At 46.9% G+C, this 17,645-nt stretch overlaps 1 protein-coding gene and 1 long non-coding RNA gene across 3 annotated transcripts in view; one reads left to right on the top strand and one right to left on the bottom strand.

The window, feature by feature from the left end:
- LOC120994876 overlaps positions 1–5,163 on the top strand; it is a 48,040-nt gene extending 42,877 nt beyond the window's left edge. Inside the window, exon 3 of the long non-coding RNA XR_005777490.1 lies at positions 5,053–5,163. This is a non-coding gene — a long non-coding RNA (uncharacterized LOC120994876). The remainder of the gene's footprint in view (positions 1–5,052) is intronic.
- A 1,517-nt stretch (positions 5,164–6,680) lies between these two features.
- LOC120994877 (arylsulfatase H-like) overlaps positions 6,681–17,645 on the bottom strand; it is a 53,895-nt gene continuing 42,930 nt past the window's right edge. For both annotated transcript variants that reach the window (XM_040423748.1, XM_040423749.1), the window contains 2 exons: positions 17,201–17,322; positions 6,681–7,163 (listed from right to left, as the gene is read on the bottom strand). In XM_040423748.1, coding sequence (XP_040279682.1) covers positions 6,811–7,163; positions 17,201–17,322 — 475 coding nt within the window. In that variant the 3' untranslated portion in view covers positions 6,681–6,810. The remainder of the gene's footprint in view (positions 7,164–17,200; positions 17,323–17,645) is intronic.

Consider the following 17,645-nt stretch of genomic DNA (forward strand, 5'->3'; position numbering starts at 1 on the left):
GAAGAGACTTCCCGCTGTTCTGGGACCTGTGGGCTAACAAGAAAATTTAGACTAGCACATTCATGGTCACAGATGCATATCCATTAAGCAAGCATACAGAAAGCTAATAAAAGTATGGCAGCACAACATTTCACATACAAACAATAGAACTGAGAATTAGGGATCATTCTAAATTAAAGTGGTATTATACCTACTATAAATGGAAAAATAGAAGCTCTTTGCACACATTTTTGATCAAACGTGTATCGGGCCCATCTACCAGGCATCAAGGTGGCTTCCGCAGATGGGTACCTAACACTAACAGAACTGCCTCTCTTGGACTTACAGTACCTATGCCTACAATAAATATGTTTGATACATTTGATCAAAAATGTGTGCAAAGATCTTGTATTTTTCTATTTATAGTAGATACACTGCTCAAAAAAATAAAGGGAACACAAAAATAACACATCCTAGATCTGAATTAATTAAATATTCTTTTGAAATACTTTGTTCTTTACATAGTTGAATGTGCTGACAACAAAATTACACAAAAATAAAAAAATGGAAATCAAATTTTTCAACCCATGGAGGTCTGGATTTGGAGTCACACTCAAAATTAAAGTGGAAAAACACACTACAGGCTGATCCAACTTTGATGTAATGTCCTTAAAACAAGTCAAAATGAGGCTCAGTAGTGTGTGTGGCCTCCACGTGCCTGTATGACCTCCCTACTACGCCTGTGCATGCTCCTGATGAGGTGGCGGACCGTCTCCTGAGGGATCTCCTCCCAGACCTGGACTAAAGCATCTGCCAACTCCTGGACAGTCTGTGGTGCAACGTGACGTTGGTGGATAGAGCGAGACATGATGTCCCAAATGTGCTCAATTGGATTCAGGTCTGGGGAACGGGCGGCCAGTCCATAGCATCAATGCCTTCGTCTTGCAGGAACTGCTGACACACTCCAGCCACATGAGGTCTAGCATTGTCTTGCATTAGGAGGAACCCAGGGCCAACCGCACCAGTATATGGTCTCACAAGGGGTCTGAGGATCTCATCTCGGTACCTAATGGCAGTCAGGCTACCTCTGGCGAGCACATGGAGGGCTGTGCGGCCCTCCAAAGAAATGCCACCCCACACCATTACTGACCCAATGCCAAACCGGTCATGCTGGAGGATGTTGCAGGCAGCAGAACGTTCTCCACGGCGTCTCCAGACTCTGTCACGTCTGTCACATGTGCTCAGTGTGAACCTGCTTTCATCTGTGAAGAGCACAGGGCGCCAGTGGCGAATTTGCCAATCTTGGTGTTCTCTGGCAAATGCCAAACGTCCTGCACGGTGTTGGGCTGTAAGCACAACCCCCACCTGTGGACGTCGGGCCCTCATATCACCCTCATGGAGTCTGTTTCTGACCGTTTGAGCAGATACATGCACATTTGTGGCCTGTGGAGGTCATTTTGCAGGGCTCTGGCAGTGCTCCTCCTGTTCCTCCTTGCACAAAGGCGGAGGTAGCAGTCCTGCTGCTGGGTTGTTGCCCTCCTACGGCCTCCTCCACGTCTCCTGATGTACTGGCCTGTCTCCTGGTAGCGCCTCCATGCTCTGGACACTACGCTGACAGACACAGCAAACCTTCTTGCCACAGCTCGCATTGATGTGCCATCCTGAATAAGCTACACTACCTGAGCCACTTGTGTGGGTTGTAGACTCCGTCTCATGCTACCACTAGAGTGAAAGCACCGCCAGCATTCAAAAGTGACCAAAACATCAGCCAGGAAGCATAGGAACTGAGAAGTGGTCTGAGGTCACCACCTGCAGAACCACTCCTTTATTCGGGGTGTCTTGCTAATTGCCTATAATTTCCACCTGTTGTCTATCCCATTTGCACAACAGCATGTGAAATTGATTGTCACTCAGTGTTGCTTCCTAAGTGGACAGTTTGATTTCACAGAAGTGTGATTGACTTGGAGTTACATTGTGTTGTTTAAGTGTTCCCTTAATTTTTTTGAGCAGTGTATAATAGCACTTTACTTTAAATTGATCCCTATTTCTTAGTTCTATTGTTTGTATGTGAAATGTTGTGCTGCCATACTTTTATTAGCTTTCTGTATGCTCGCTTTATGGATATGCACCTGTGACCATGAATGTGCTAATCTAAATTTTCTTGGGGACAGGAAACATGGGGACTTCATCTCACAGCCACATGAGCCCTGTTGGGGCTAAACTAGAGGAGGAGGAGGACATTGGAGCACAAGCAATGCGTAGAGAAATGGCAGTTTTTTCTACACAGGTGACAGGAGAGGAGGAGCAGGAGCAGCCATAGGATCTGCAGGGCGATGAGGAAGGCGAGGCAGATGACCCAGACACACCATGGCAGTATGCAGTGGAGAAGGAGGCAGGAAGTCCCTCCGAGTCACTTGCGCAAATGGCCCGATGCATGCTCAGTTGCTTGCGTAGTGACAGCCAAATTGTCACCATTTGGCAGAGGGATGAATATTGACTCTCCACCATGTTAGAACCTCGCTACCGTTCCAAAATGTGGGCCTTTTTACACCCGCTGAGAGGGAGGACAAACTGAACTACTATCGAGACATCCTATGTAGTCAGTTGGCCGCTGCCTATGTGCGCCATCGCCCATCCTCACGCAGGTCTGACTAGGGGGCCCTCTGCACTCACATTCCACTGCCATGGCTGCTGGGGGGTTGGGGGTGCAGGAGCAGTACCAGCTCCATCAGCAGCAACTTAAGTCTAGAGTCGCTGATGAGCAGTTTTCTTCACCCGCCTACTGAAGAAACTACTCACCAGCAGCAGCAGGTAGACATAGAGCAGAATCTGAATCAGCAGGTTGTGGTATACTTGAAGTGCACTCTGCCACCCCAGATCGAAGATCCCCTGGACTACTGGCCAGCCAAACTCGATTTGTGGCCTCCTAATGCTGTTGCCAACTCAACACTAAGTCACTGGGGCCCTCTGTGGTCTCCTCATGCTGCTGCCACCTCAACACGCTGTGGTCTCCTCATGCTGCTGCCACATCATCACTCTGTGGTCTCCTCATACTGCTGCCAGCTCACCACTATGTCACTGGGCCACTCTGTGGTCTCTCCATGCTGCTGCCACCTCACCACTGTTACTGGGCCACTCTGTGGTCTCATCATGCTGCTGCCCAGCACTACTATGTTACTAGGTCACTCGGTGGTCTCCTCATGCTGCTGCCACCTCACCACTATGTTGCTGGGCCACTCTGTGGTCTCCTCATGCTGCTGCCACCTCAACACTATGTCACTGGGCCACTCTGTGGTCTCCTAATGTGGCTGCATCCTCAACACTATGTCACTGGGCCAATCTGTGGTCTCCTCATGCTGCTGCCACATCACCACTCTGTGGTCTCCGCATGCTGCTGCCAGCTCACGACTATGTCACTAGGCCACTCTGTGGTCTCCACATGCTGATGCCACCTCACCACTCTGTCACTGGTCCACTCTGTGGTCTCCTCATGCTGCTGCCACCTCACCACTATGTCACTGGGCAACTCTGTGGTCTCCTCATGCTGCTGCCACCTCAACACTATGTCACTGGGCCACTCTGTGGTCTCCTTATGCTGTCTTATACCCCTTATCTTTAAATCGATTTTTGAGGGTTTTTATTTCTTTCATGATGCCATCATCTGAACAATTTCTCCTAATCCTCTTCATCTGACTGAAGGGGATATTCTGTTTCCACTTCTGGTGGTGGCAACTATTATAATCCAAATAACTATTGACATCCACACTTTTGAAGTGGGTTTTTGTGGAGATTTTGTTATTGTTCACACTTAGGTGTAAGTCCAAAAAGATAGCTTCTGAATGAAAGATTTCATTTGTTGGAATTCAGGAGTGCGATGTACTGATTAGTTCATCAACCTCTCCCTGCCAAACAAAGATAATATCACTGATATATCTAAGATAAAATTAGATTCTGGGATGTGTGAGTAGGCTGAATGTTTCCTCAAAAAGACCCATAAACAAATGTGCATAGGATGGAGCAAATTTGGTTCCCATTGCTGTATCTTTTGCTTGGCTATAAAAAGTGTCATTAAATGTGAAGTAATTATGGTGGAGTAAAAACTCAATGGCTTTTAGAATAAATTATTTCGGTGGTTCAGGCATAAAATTATCTTTACTAAGTGCTGCTGCTATTGCTGCAATGCCTAGATCATGTCTGATATTGCTATGTAAAGATGACACATTTAGTGTTACCCATAGATAGCTCTCTTCCCATTGGATTTATGGGATTTTAGGTAGAAAATAAAAACCGTGATATGAACGGGTGAGGGACTTTAAGGAACGCCCTTTCTTTTTTTTCAATGATGCCTGATTCATATACAAGATCCACCAGTTCAAAAAGCGATTTCTTAAATATCTTGGTCCGGTCATCTTTCAAAATTATATAGTATTCTCGGTCAGATAGTTTTCTAAGGGACTCAGTGAGATAATAGTCTAAACCCATAATAACAATGCCTCCTGCCTTGTCGGCTCTCTTTATTACGATAGTTTTATTTTCTGTATGGTTCCTAAGAGGACAACGTTCACTGGGGTTAAGGTTATTCCTGTCATTTATTCCAGTATATTTATCATTATTCAAAGCTAATACACTATAGAAAACAGCTCAACCGGTAAACTACTGGAGCTCAGCCTACCAGTTACCAGCTGGCCGTAATTACACAAATGAATAATCGAATAAACGGCTGGCTCACGGTACTTTTGCCTACAAATACCATTTATTACCACCACAATCATACTAACACATTTATTATAAAGTAAGCATCATAACATTCCATGGATGTCATTGATCATTAATCCATTCCAGCAACAATAAACATATAAAAATGCGAAGCTCACGCATATAATTAAAAACTTTACTTGGAGTACTCCAATAATATACTATGGCTTCAAACGGTAATATAATACAACAGCGGTAAAGATGTATCTATAACAATTAGTCTCCCTGACAAAGTTAATACTTTGTGTGGCTTTTGGTTCCTTCTGTGGGCTTTGTTATCACCAATATTAAATTTTGGCCCCAATGCTACATTACCAGTTGTTGGAGCCCTCCTGGTTCAGCTTGTTATGTTCCTTTGATTGCGCTTGGCTCTGCTGACTTGCCAGCACTTAATCTTCCTCCTTTAGTAGCTCTCTGTTTGTCTGCACGCTCCTTCAACTATGTCTCTCCTCGATGTGTGGGCGGCCAGCATGGCGTCCCACGTGCTAGTCGACGCGATGTAGTCCCGCCAGTGCAGATCTCAAAACCAGGAGTAGACACAGCAAGATACCGGGAGTGGACACAGCAAGGTGCCAAAGGTCAATGCAGCAAGTGCTAGCCGTGCTAATTAGAACACAGTAAATGTAGCAGTGTCCAACTTGTGCTATCGGCGGCAGTGGTTGAATATAGCAGAGTTTAGCCCACTCTCTGGCTTGTAGTAACAAGGTGCCAAAGGTCAATGCAGCAAGTGCTAGCCGTGCTAATTAGAACACAGTAAATGTAGCAGTGTCCAACTTGTGCTATCGGCGGCAGTGGTTGAATATAGCAGAGTTTAGCCCACTCTCTGGCTTGTAGTAACAAGGTGCAGAAAGGTCAATGCAGCAAGTGCTAACCGTGCTGATTTGAGCACAGTAGATGTAGCAGAGTCCAGCTTGTGCTATCAACGGCACTAGTTGAATATAGCAGAGTTTAGTCCACTCTCTAGCTTGTGATAACAAGGTGAAAAAGGTCAATGCAACCGATGCTAGCCGTGCCAATTGGAACACAATAGATGTAGCAGGGTCCAGCCTGTGCTAGCACCAGCACTTGCTAAATTTAGTAAAGTTTAACCCACTCTATGGCTTGCGGTAACCAGCTACAATGGCACTAAATGTGAACTAATATCCAATAGTGCACAGAGTCTTAACAGCAGAGACAATTATAATACCGCTTTGTTAAAGTCCAATACACACTAGACGCGTTTCAGGGAACGCTTGTTCCTTCCTCAGTAGTAACATGGAATGATATGATGTTTATTTTATAATAAATGTGTTAGTATGATTGTGGTGGTAATAAATGGTATTTGTATGCAAAAGTACTGTGAGCTTAATCTACTTTCCCTGGAAGACTCCTGCTGCAGGAGGGGAGAACACTCCCTCACTGAGCCATGTTGTTTGGTCTCCTTCCAGCTCTCAACTAACTACAGCTTCCTGCAGCCCCTTGCTTGGTAGGAAGTGGGACTAGGCCCAAAAAGGGGGAGATTGGAATGGTAAGTTCCATTCTGACTAGAGATCTCTGCCAAACACACTGCCACCTGCTGGACAACCAGGCACATTACATGAACATACCAGTTTTTGCATATAACAAAATTACACTTTGCTGGTGGTGGTATAGTTGTTGGTGCAATCCAATATAAAGGCGGCAAACAGGCTAGAAATCCTCAGGATAGGTAATCAACATCAGATCGGCGAGGAAGCGGGGTGTTGGACCCCCACAGATTTGATATTGATGACCTATCCTGAGTATAGGTCATAAATATTAAAAGCCTGGAGAACCCTTTTAAAGTCACCAATGTTTTAAAAAATATATTTAAAAAAATCTGATTGACTTTAATGGGTCCGCTGTCTGCATGTTGCGAGCAAATTTAGGACATGTCCCATTTCTAGCGGAATGTATGTAAATTAATACAAAATGACTAAAAATAAAATATAAATTTTTAATAGTTTTACAAAGTATATCCTCACAATCATTTGTAACTAAAACTATAACTACATTATATGCCAAGTTTATTAATTTATTACATTTACTTTATTTAATAGAAAAACTTCTATAAGACAATTACTTAGCATTTTCTTTATTGCGCCAACAAAATGGAAAAGGTCCACAACATGGCTGCAGCCAAGGCTTCCATGCATTGTTTAATCCATACAGCTGCAGGGGTACTGCTTGTAGAGTTGCATTATGGCGTTCAACAGCCCTCTGTACGGTTTGCAGCACCTCTTTGTATAGTCCTGAATCATTAGGGAGAGGATTCTTCTCTGAAGGATCACTGGAGAGATTATAAAGCAGTGGCGAAACATGATAGATCACCTTTTCACCGCTACAGGCGCACAGCTTAGATTGATAACATGCCCCGGCTCCTTCTGAACTGAACTTTGGAGAAAAATAATGAACCTTCCAAACAGTGTCACCTGATAACACAAATATCGTATTATTACATGTATGCCTATAAACTGCAGACAGAGATCTTGAAGTCACCGCTCTCGACACCATCATTCACACGCATTAGATGAATTAATAAAGCCAATAGCAAAACTAGGGACAAATTTACATTAAATGTCTTTTGTGCCTCTATTTCTGTTAATTTATTGTCTGGAATTTCTAAGTCAATTTGTATGGCTTTTATGTACCAATTAAAAAGGAACATGTGTGTGACCCAACCCTTATATGTTTGTTTGTTGGCTGATCAGATAAGTTATAGAAGCATAAAAATGCTTTCTGGTCAGCAGCAGATCCCCCATGTTAACAGGAGAAGACCAGTAAACATAATGTAACATGTACTGGGATAAATGTTCGTAGTTATGCTTATTCGGCCCCATATGGTATTGGTTAGTGCGTGTAAAGGCTGCCTAAACAAGAGCTTATTTAAGAGGCTCTCACTATAGCTCTGCATCAGATCCTCTAAAAGAACCCTGGGATTTTTTTGAAAAAAAAAACTGGACAAAAGAAAGCCACCATCATATTTTTCCCCACACAAGTGTACCCCTCAGCCTTTACTCTCTATAGCATCTACTATGTGGGAGCTTGGCTGTGAGTTAGATCTTAGTACCATTCAGACCGTGCTCACACACCATAGGTAGTCTAGTGGTAGGACCCATGCCACACTAAGATACCGTGACGGTGGTGCAAAAGGGCTCCATTGTGTTCCTGACTGGAATACATTGGCTAAAGTCTAAGTTTTTAACATCAGCCTGAGGGATTAGCCAGTATTGTCAGTTGTATATCATTGTGGTGTACCTTTTGCAGTGATTTAAGCATCTACTATGGGAATGTGTCACCATTAAAGTGACCTATTTGCAAATTTCCAAGTTTCAATTTCTCTACTTCAATAATACATAGTAATACTTCCAAAAAAAGTTATTACTTTACATTCCACATATGTCTACTTCATGTTTGGATCATTTTGGGAATGACATTTTAGTTTTTGGGGACATTACAAGGCTTAGAAGTTTAGAAGCAAATCTTGAAATTTTTCAGAAATTTTCAAAAACCCAATTTTTAGGGACCAGCTCAGGTCTGAAGTCACTTTGTGAGGCTTACCTAATAGCAACCACCCAAAAATGACCTCATTCTAGAAACTACACCCCTCAAGGTATTCAAAACAGATTTTACCAACGTCATTAACCCGTCGTTAAACTACTGTGTGGTTTTTGGAAGGCAGATTTTGCTGGACTGGTTTATTTACACCATGTCCTATTTGAAGCCCCCCTGATGCACCCCTAGAGTAGAAACTCCATAAAAGTGACCCCATCTAAGAAACTACACCCCTCAAGGTATACAAAACTGATTTTACAAACTTTGTTAACCCTTTTGGTGTTGCACAAGAGTTATTGGCAAATGGAGATCAAATTTGAGAATTTCAATTTTTGGGCAAATTTTCAATTTTAATCAATTTTTTCCAGTAATAAAGCAAGGTTTAACAGCCAAACAAGATGTTATATTTATTCCCCCAATTCTGTAATTTGCATAAACACACCATATGTGGCCGTAAACTACTGTACGTGCACACGGTAGGGGGCATAGAGGGAAAGGTGTGCCGTGTAGTTTTTGGAAGGCAGATTTTGCTGGACTGGTTAATTTACACCATGTCCCGTTTGAAGCCCCCCTGATGCACCCCTAGAGTAGAAACTCCATAAAAGTTACACCATTTTGGAAACTATGGGATAAGGTGCCAGTTTTGTTGGGACTATTTTTAAGGTATATATGATTTTTGGTTTATCTATATTACATTTTTGTGAGACAAGGTTACTAAAAATTTAAATTCTGAAATTTCCTCTCCATTTGCCATAAACTGTTGAGGAACACCTAAAGGCTTAATAAAGTTTGTAAAATCAGTTTTGAATACCTTGAGGGGTGTAGTTTCTTAGATGGGGTCGCTTTTATGGAGTTTCTACTCTAGGGGTGCATCAGGGGGGCTTCAAATTGGACATGGTGCCAAAAAAAAAAAGCCCATCAAAATCTGCCTTCCAGAAACCATACAGCGTTCCTTTCCTTCTGCTCCCTGCCGTTTGGTCATACAGCAGTTTACGACCACATATGTGGTGTTTCTGTAATACGCAGAATCAGGGTAATAAATAATAAGTTTTGTTTGGCTGTTAACCCCTGCTTTGTTACTGGAAAAAAAATTGCTGTTTTGGCACCGTTTTTATTCAATTTTTTTGACCGTGTTCATCTGAGGGGTTAGATCATGGGGTATTTTTATAGAGAAGATTCTTACGGACGCGGTGATACCTAATATGTCTACTTTTTTATTTTATTTATGTTTTACAACATATTATCCTTTTATAAACAAAAATAAATACATTTTAGTATCTCCAGTTTTTTTTTTTTTTTTTTGCCGATTATCTTAGGAAGGGGCTCATTTTTTGCGGGATAAGAGGACAGTTTTATTGGCATTCATTTGGGGGGAATATGACTTTTTGATCACTTGCTATTACAATTTTTGTGATGTAAGGTGACAAAAAAATACCTTTTTTTTGCACCGTTTTTATCTTATTTTTTTGACTGTGTTCATCTGAGGGGTTAGGTCATGGGGTATTTTTATAGAGCATATTCTTATGGACGTGGCGATACCTAATACAGTAGGTGTTTGTGATATTGTGCTTTTAGCACGACAGCGTCGCGCTGATACTCGGCGACATGGTGCCGAGATCTCGCACTCACTGGAATAGTGACAGCACATCCCAGCAAGCGCGTCATAGAAGCGACGGGAGATCCGACTTGGATTCCCGCCAATTCTACACGTGTGCGGCGTTTGTTATGAATCCTGAGGGGGAAGTCCCCGCCGGATTTTAAATAAAAATCCGGCATGGGTCCCCCCCTCAGGAGCATACCGGGCCCTTAGGTCTGTTATGGGTTGTAAGGAGAGCCCCCCCTACGCCGAAAAAAACGGCGTAGGGGGTCCCCCTACAATCCATACCAGACCCGTATCCAAAGCACGCTACCCGGCCAGCCAGGAAGGAAGTTGGGACGAGCGAGCGCCCCCCCCCTCCTGAGCCGTACCAGGCTGCATGCCCTCAACATGGGGGGGTTGGGTGCTCTGGGGCAGGGGGCGCACTGCGGCCCCCCCACCTCAGAGCACCCTGTCCCCATGTTGATGAGGACAGGGCCCCTTCCCGACAACCCTGGCCGTTGGTTGTCGGGGTATGCGGGCGGGAGGCTTATCGGAATCTGGGAGCCCCCTTTAATAAGGGGGCCCCCAGATACCGCCCCCCCACCCTAAGTGAATGAGTATGGGGTACATCGTACCCCTACCCATTCACCTGCAAGAAAAGTGGTAAAAACACAAATAAACCACACAGTGTATTAAAATATTTTATTTTTCTGCTCCGAAGGCCGCCCCCTGTCTTCTTTATTAGCTCTTTTACCAGGGGGGGCTCTTCTTCTTCTGCTATTCCGACGGGTCTTCTCCGCTATCCGGGGGGTCTTCTCAACTCTCCGGGGTTCTCCTTCTGTCTTCTCCGCTATCCGGGGGGTCTTCTCAACTCTCCGGGGTTCTCCTTCTGTCTTCTCCGCTATCCGGGGGGTCTTCTCAACTCTCCGGGGTTCTCCTTCTGTCTTCTCCGCTATCCGGGGGGTCTTCTCAACTCTCCGGGGTTCTCCTTCTGTCTTCTCCGCTATCCGGGGGGTCTTCTCAACTCTCCGGGGTTCTCCTTCTGTCTTCTCCGCTATCCGGGGGGTCTTCTCAACTCTCCGGGGTTCTCCTTCTGTCTTCGCCGCTCTCCGTTGTTGACTCGGCGCACCCCGGTTCTTCGTCTCGCGAGACTCGGCGCACCCCGGTTCTTCGTCTCGCGAGACGTCTCGCGAGACGAAGAACCGGGGTGCGCCGAGTCTCGCGAGACGAAGAACCGGGGTGCGCCGAGTCTCGCGAGACGAAGAACCGGGGTGCGCCGAGTCAACAACGGAGAGCGGCGAAGACAGAAGGAGAACCCCGGAGAGTTGAGAAGACCCCCCGGATAGCGGAGAAGACAGAAGGAGAACCCCGGAGAGTTGAGAAGACCCCCCGGATAGCGGAGAAGACAGAAGGAGAACCCCATACTCATTCACTTAGGGTGGGGGGGCGGTATCTGGGGGCCCCCTTATTAAAGGGGGCTCCCAGATTCCGATAAGCCTCCCGCCCGCATACCCCGACAACCAACGGCCAGGGTTGTCGGGAAGGGGCCCTGTCCTCATCAACATGGGGACAGGGTGCTCTGAGGTGGGGGGGCCGCAGTGCGCCCCCTGCCCCAGAGCACCCAACCCCCCCATGTTGAGGGCATGCAGCCTGGTACGGCTCAGGAGGGGGGGGGGGGCGCTCGCTCGTCCCCACTCCCTTCCTGGCTGGCCGGGTAGCGTGCTTTGGATACGGGTCTGGTATGGATTGTAGGGGGACCCCCTACGCCGTTTTTTTCGGCGTAGGGGGGGCTCTCCTTACAACCCATAACAGACCTAAGGGCCCGGTATGCTCCTGAGGGGGGGACCCATGCCGGATTTTTATTTAAAATCCGGCGGGGACTTCCCCCTCAGGATTCATAACAAACGCCGCACACGTGTAGAATTGGCGGGAATCCAAGTCGGATCTCCCGTCGCTTCTATGACGGCTCTGTCTCCATCGCGGCAAGCCAGCTCGGCGCTGGCTCCCGCGATGGGGCTCGTAGGTGCTCAATCTCGCCAAGAAAGAGAGCGAGATTGACACAAAATCGGGTTCACCTACTGTATGTCTACTTTTTTTTTATTTATTTATGTTTTACACGATATTATCTTTTTATAAACAAAAAAAAAACATTTTACTATCTCCAATTTTTTTTTGTTTTAGTGTCTCAAGTCTGAGAACCATAGTTTTTTATCCGATTGTCAGTGGCTAAATTGGGATATAAATTTAGTACTCCATGGAAGTGTGGTACTCCCTGAAGCAACCGTCCAGAGGTCCGGATGATCGGGGCACGTGTCACAATGAGTAGTGTTGTCCTTCCGTATCCACCTCCTGTGACACACTCTGCACTTTTTTTTGGGTTCGTCCCTTCTTTCCAGTATGGGGGACCACACCTGGAAAGTGTTGGCCAGGGACAATCCGGGCGCCTCCAGTTCCAGAAGTACTCCGGCCTGCTCTTTCCCGGTCAGAAAAGATCAGGGCCTTGAGGACTGCCTCATAGAACTGAAGAAATGTCCCTGTGTTGCCAGAGCTCCCGGACAGCACAAAAGAGTTGTACAAGGCAACCTGTACCAAGTAGACCGCAACTTTTTTGTACTTGTACCATACCCGGGTTTTGCGCATGGCATTATATGGCTTGAGGACTTGATCAGAGAAATCAACTCCTCCCATATACCGATTGTAGTCGACGATACAATCGGGCTTGAGGACCGTTGCCGCGGTACCTCGCACAGGGACAGGGGTGATGCCGTTACCGTGAATTGTGGACAGTACAAGGACATCCCTCTTGTCCTTATATCTGACCAGCAACAGGTTTCAACTGGTAAGGGCACGGGTCGCACCCCTGGGGTTTGGTACCTGGAGCGGGTGGTGTCACGACGGGGAGTGGGGAAAACCCCCCACCGTGCAAAGGCAGAGACTACCATGCCAGATAGGAAGGAAGGGAGCAGGTCACCACCTAGCACAACCCTGAACTCACCTTAGACTCCTACCGCATGAGCCGCCTCAGAAGGTAAGGGGGCTCATGCTCACCAACCTTTGACCCTACTATCCCTACAAAGCCCTAGGCCTAATGACACTGCAGAGACCACCCATTCATCCAACACCACGGATGAATGGTGTCTCAAACGGCCCAGTGACAAGCAGGATAAAAGGCCATGGGCTAAACAGTACAGCAGGTAAGTTACACAGTAACATAACTATGCAATCCTCACTTACCTGCCGTAGCCATGATGGAAGGTGGCTCAAAGCCCACAGGCGAGTCTTCGCTTAAACCCCTCCGGGAAAGCCCGCCCCTTTCGGAGCCACATACAACAATCAAACCTCCAAGCAAAACCCGCACCAAAACTACATACACCAGGTGGGGGGAGGAATGACAGAAACACACCGGAGGGGACAACAGACAAAGCAAGATATACAAAATAACAAATAAGGATAGCTCACACAGACAGTATCATTCAGCCCAGGAGCAGAGCTCCACACCAAGCTGACAAACAAACCAAACTGACACTCAGGCTCCACCACACCAACATATAGGAGGCCTGAGGTCACACCCACCACACCTACCAAGCACACCTTAACCCCGTGCACACCAAAGCAGGGAAAGGAAACATCCTAAAAGGGAAAGCGCACACACATTCATAAAAACAAGTTGCAACCAGCATGTGCGGCGAAAATGTCGCGGCACGCACCGAGGCCGTGACAGGTGGGTAGGGAGGCCACGTTGATTTTTCCGCACGGTCCCACAAGCGGACGTGGATCTGGCGGTGAGGGACTGGAACAAGGGGATACTAGTATAAAAGTTATCCACGTACAGGTGGTAACCCTTATCCGGCCTGATTTTGTACAGGCGGTCATAGGCAGAATCACCTTGGGGGGAACATGCTACATTATCTGCATAATGCAGGCATTTCCGGATGGCCTCAAACCGGGTACGTGTCATGGCCGTACTGTAAAGTGGGGTCTGGTAGAGGATGTCGCCACTCTAGTAATGCCTGACACTAGGTTTCTTGACTAGGCCCATGTGCAGCACGAGGCCCCAAAACGTCCTCATCTCGGCTGCACTGACCGGAGTCCAGCCACCAGCCCTAGCCAAAAAGGAGCCCGGGTGTTGAGCAACGAACTGTTGGGCGTACAGGTTCGTCTGCTCCACCATCAGGTTTACAAAGTGGTCACTGAAAAAAAGACTAAAATAGTCGTATTCTGTGAAGCCCACTGTGGAAATCTGGATTCCTGGCTTAAAATGCTCTGGGGTACACAAGACAAGTTCACTGGCAGGGGGCTCCGGTGCACTTAACTGGTTGGCCGGAAAACTAGTACGAGCTCCAGAGCTGCTCATACTAGTGTGGGCCACAGGGTCCCTAGCATGGCGGTCCCCTTGCTCCGCCTGGCCAAGACGCGGATGACAAAAGGAAAGTGGGGTCATCCTCGTCCTCACTGGGACTCTAGGACTCGGAGGCAAGCTGGGCGTATGCCTCCTCGGCCGAGAACATCCAGCGGGCCATAGGGGAGTGTGTGTGTGCGTGCGTGTTAAACTTTATTTGGTGTGCGTGTGTGTGGGGGCACGGGTGTTCACGAACTTACCCTTAACCTAACAGACAAAAAAAAAGGGCAAAAAATGTGAAAAAAATATTCAAACTCACTGATCAGCCACCCAAAGCTGATCAGCAGTGGGGTGTGAGATGCGCTAACCAGGGCCGAATTAAGAGCCTCATGGGCCTAGTGCTGAGGATTTTGCTGGGCCTTTTTATGGAACTGCACTCAGTGTCTTAATTACATATATATTTTATCGATACCATTAAAGTATTTTGTTCCTGCAACTACCCCTTCATTTGGCGTCTATCTTGGCAGCATGGAGCGGGACCACGGGAGGGGGACCCTGAGGGTGGGGGCACCCTCAGGGCACTATAGTGTCAGGAAAACCGCTTTGTTTTCCTGACACTATAGTGATCATTTAACATGACTATGAAGATTACTGTTTTCTAGCTGCTGTGGACTGTGGACAACAGCAGCTAGAAACAGTAATTTTCATAGAGCTATGTTATGATTTATGGACACAGCACTCAGCATGTTTAGCCAGTCAGATAGAAGGCTGGCTAAGCATGCTGAGAGCTGTGTCTAAATAAAATAACACATTAAAGGGATTCTGTCACCAGGTTTGACCCCTGTCAGCTAAAAATATGCTGATGTTCAGGGCGTCTTCACGATTCCTAATGTGGGCTTATAAATGTCATCTGTGGGCTTATTTATCTAAAAAACAGCTTTTACTAACCTGTCAGTCAAACAAATAAGGTGCCCAAGGGGATGTTAATGGATGCAAGGTGGCGGCCGCACCCGCCGCCGTTCGTGCCCAGCGCCGCCTTTTCGGACTTCTGCGCCGCCTCCTAATCCTCTGTGCCGCCTCTCGCTCTCCCTCTCTCCCCCCTCCTCCTGCTGTAAGATCTTGCGCATACAGGGGTTGAGCGAAGTGCCGGCGCATGCGCACTTCGCTGTAAGAAGCCAAATGGAGAAGTCTGCACGGGCGCATCAGGCAGAGCCCTGTGCGCAAGCGCGAGATCTTACAGCAGAAGGAGGGGGGAGGGAGGGAGAGCGAGAGGCGGCACAGAGGATTAGGAGGCAGTGCAGAAGTCCGGAAAGGCGGCGCTGGGCACGAACGGCGGTGGGTGCGGCCGGCACCTTGCATCCATTAACATCCCCTTGGGCACCTTATTTGTTTGACTGACAGGTTAGTAAAAGCTGTTTTTTAGATAAATAAGCCCACAGATGACATTTATAAGCCCACATTAGGAATCGTGAAGACGCCCTGAACATCAGCATATTTTTAGCTGACAGGGGTCAAACCTGGTGACAGAATCCCTTTAAAGAAATTACTGTTTCTAGCTGCTGTGGACTAGCAGCTAGAAACAGTAATTTCTTTAATGTGTTATGTTATTTAGACTGAGCTCTCAGCATGCTTAGCCAGTCAGTAATTTTCATAGTGCTGTTATGATTTATGGACACAGCTCTCAGCATGCTTAGCCAGCCTTCTATCTGGCTGTGCTTCTTAAGAGTCACAGTCCACAGGCTCAGAAACAGCCAGGTCTGAGTCCCAGGCTATGAGCTGTGCACTACGATTGGCCAGCACTGCAGCAAGGGACAACCCTAATACAAAAACTCCGCCCAGTACAACAGAGGGAGCTACAGACACCGGAGCCTATACTGGGCGAACGGAGCGGCGCCCAGACATACTAGTAAGTGCAGGGGGACCCCTGGGCGCCGCTCTGCCCACTGATATAGTTAGTTTTTAGTTTTTAAACTAGTGAAAGGTCCTCTTTAAGCATGAGGTAGACACGTCACTGGTTTCTGCACTGTATACTTTTTTTAAACTATTCCATGCACTGCAAGGCACCCAGCTGCCCCTTGTCACGGCGCCGTCTAGGAGGCGGGCACGTCCAGAGCGCACGCGCATCATCAGCGCGTCCAGCGTCGCCCGCGCTCCTGATAATACTATGCGCGCTCCTCGTGCATCTATGTGCATTCATGCGAATGGTTTTATGGCTGAGCACCGAGCTGATCACTCGGCGCTCGGCTGTGTAGTCTGTGTGGAGTCATGTGACGCTGGCCACGTCACATGACCCCTCTGGCTCCCTATTTAAACAGGCAGTCTGCTGGCGACAGATTGCCTGTTATTTAGGTTCCACCTGCGATTTTGTCTTTCCTGGCATACTTACCTCCTGCTGAATTCCTGACGATCCTCTGCCTGCTCCTTGTGTACTTTGCTGCTCTCCTGGTATTCTGACCCCGGCTTCCTCCTGACGATCCTCTGCTGACTCCTTTGGTACTTCACGACTCTCCTGGTATTTATGACCCTGGCTTCTCCTGACAATTCTCTGCTTGCTGGTATTGACTCGGTCCGTTCACGTTCTGTTGTTTGTCTGTCGTCCCTGCACTTATTCCAAGCTAGGGATTGCCGTCCAGTTGTCCCCTGTCATTAGGACTTGCGAGGCAAGTAGGCAGGGCCAGGGGTGAGGGAGGGGCGCAGTAGTCACCTCCCCCCTGTGTGTGTGTGTGTACGCGACTGTTACACCCCTCTGCTCATCTAGAGTTGGCCCCTTTAACTTGTGTGGCTTTGAAGGACAAAAAACAATAAACCAAGAAGACAGCAGAACTGGAACCCTAAAACATCATGGCACACACTGTCCAAGACTTGATCAAAAGTCCTTTGTATCAGAAAAATTATGGAAACTAAGGCAGTTTCCTTATTTCTTTTTCCAGTGGTACTCCAGAGCTGTGTTCCCTCATCATGTTTGAAAGATACAAAACATAATTTTCTGTACTTACTGCTGGTCTGTTGCCATCGAACTGCGTGCAGGTAATCATCACAGTAGTGAAACATATATTCATGATCAGAGTGAGGTACAAGTCCTTGCAGAAGTGGCATGATATCTTTTCCATCAATTATTCTGAAACCATAGATAATATTTTGGTAATACGTGTAATAAAAACAGAAAGACCACATGGTTCATTAAGTCTAAAGCTGACCATACACGTCAATAACAACTATCTCTATTGACTCTCTCCTGGCTTTCCCATACAATTATACGGTCACACAGTCATAAGGCCATCCTTCATATAAGATAGGGCCAGGGGCTATCCATAGTACTCAGTATATTGGGCAGACTAGATGGGCCAAATGGTTCTTATCTGCCGACACATTCTATGTTTCTATGTTTCTATCTCAGTGTTCTATGGGAAAAGCAGAGAAAGCTACCGCCAGACACTTCTG

Source organism: Bufo bufo, chromosome 3, assembly GCF_905171765.1.
Source record: "Bufo bufo chromosome 3, aBufBuf1.1, whole genome shotgun sequence".
NCBI classification, from domain to species: Eukaryota; Metazoa; Chordata; class Amphibia; order Anura; family Bufonidae; genus Bufo; species Bufo bufo.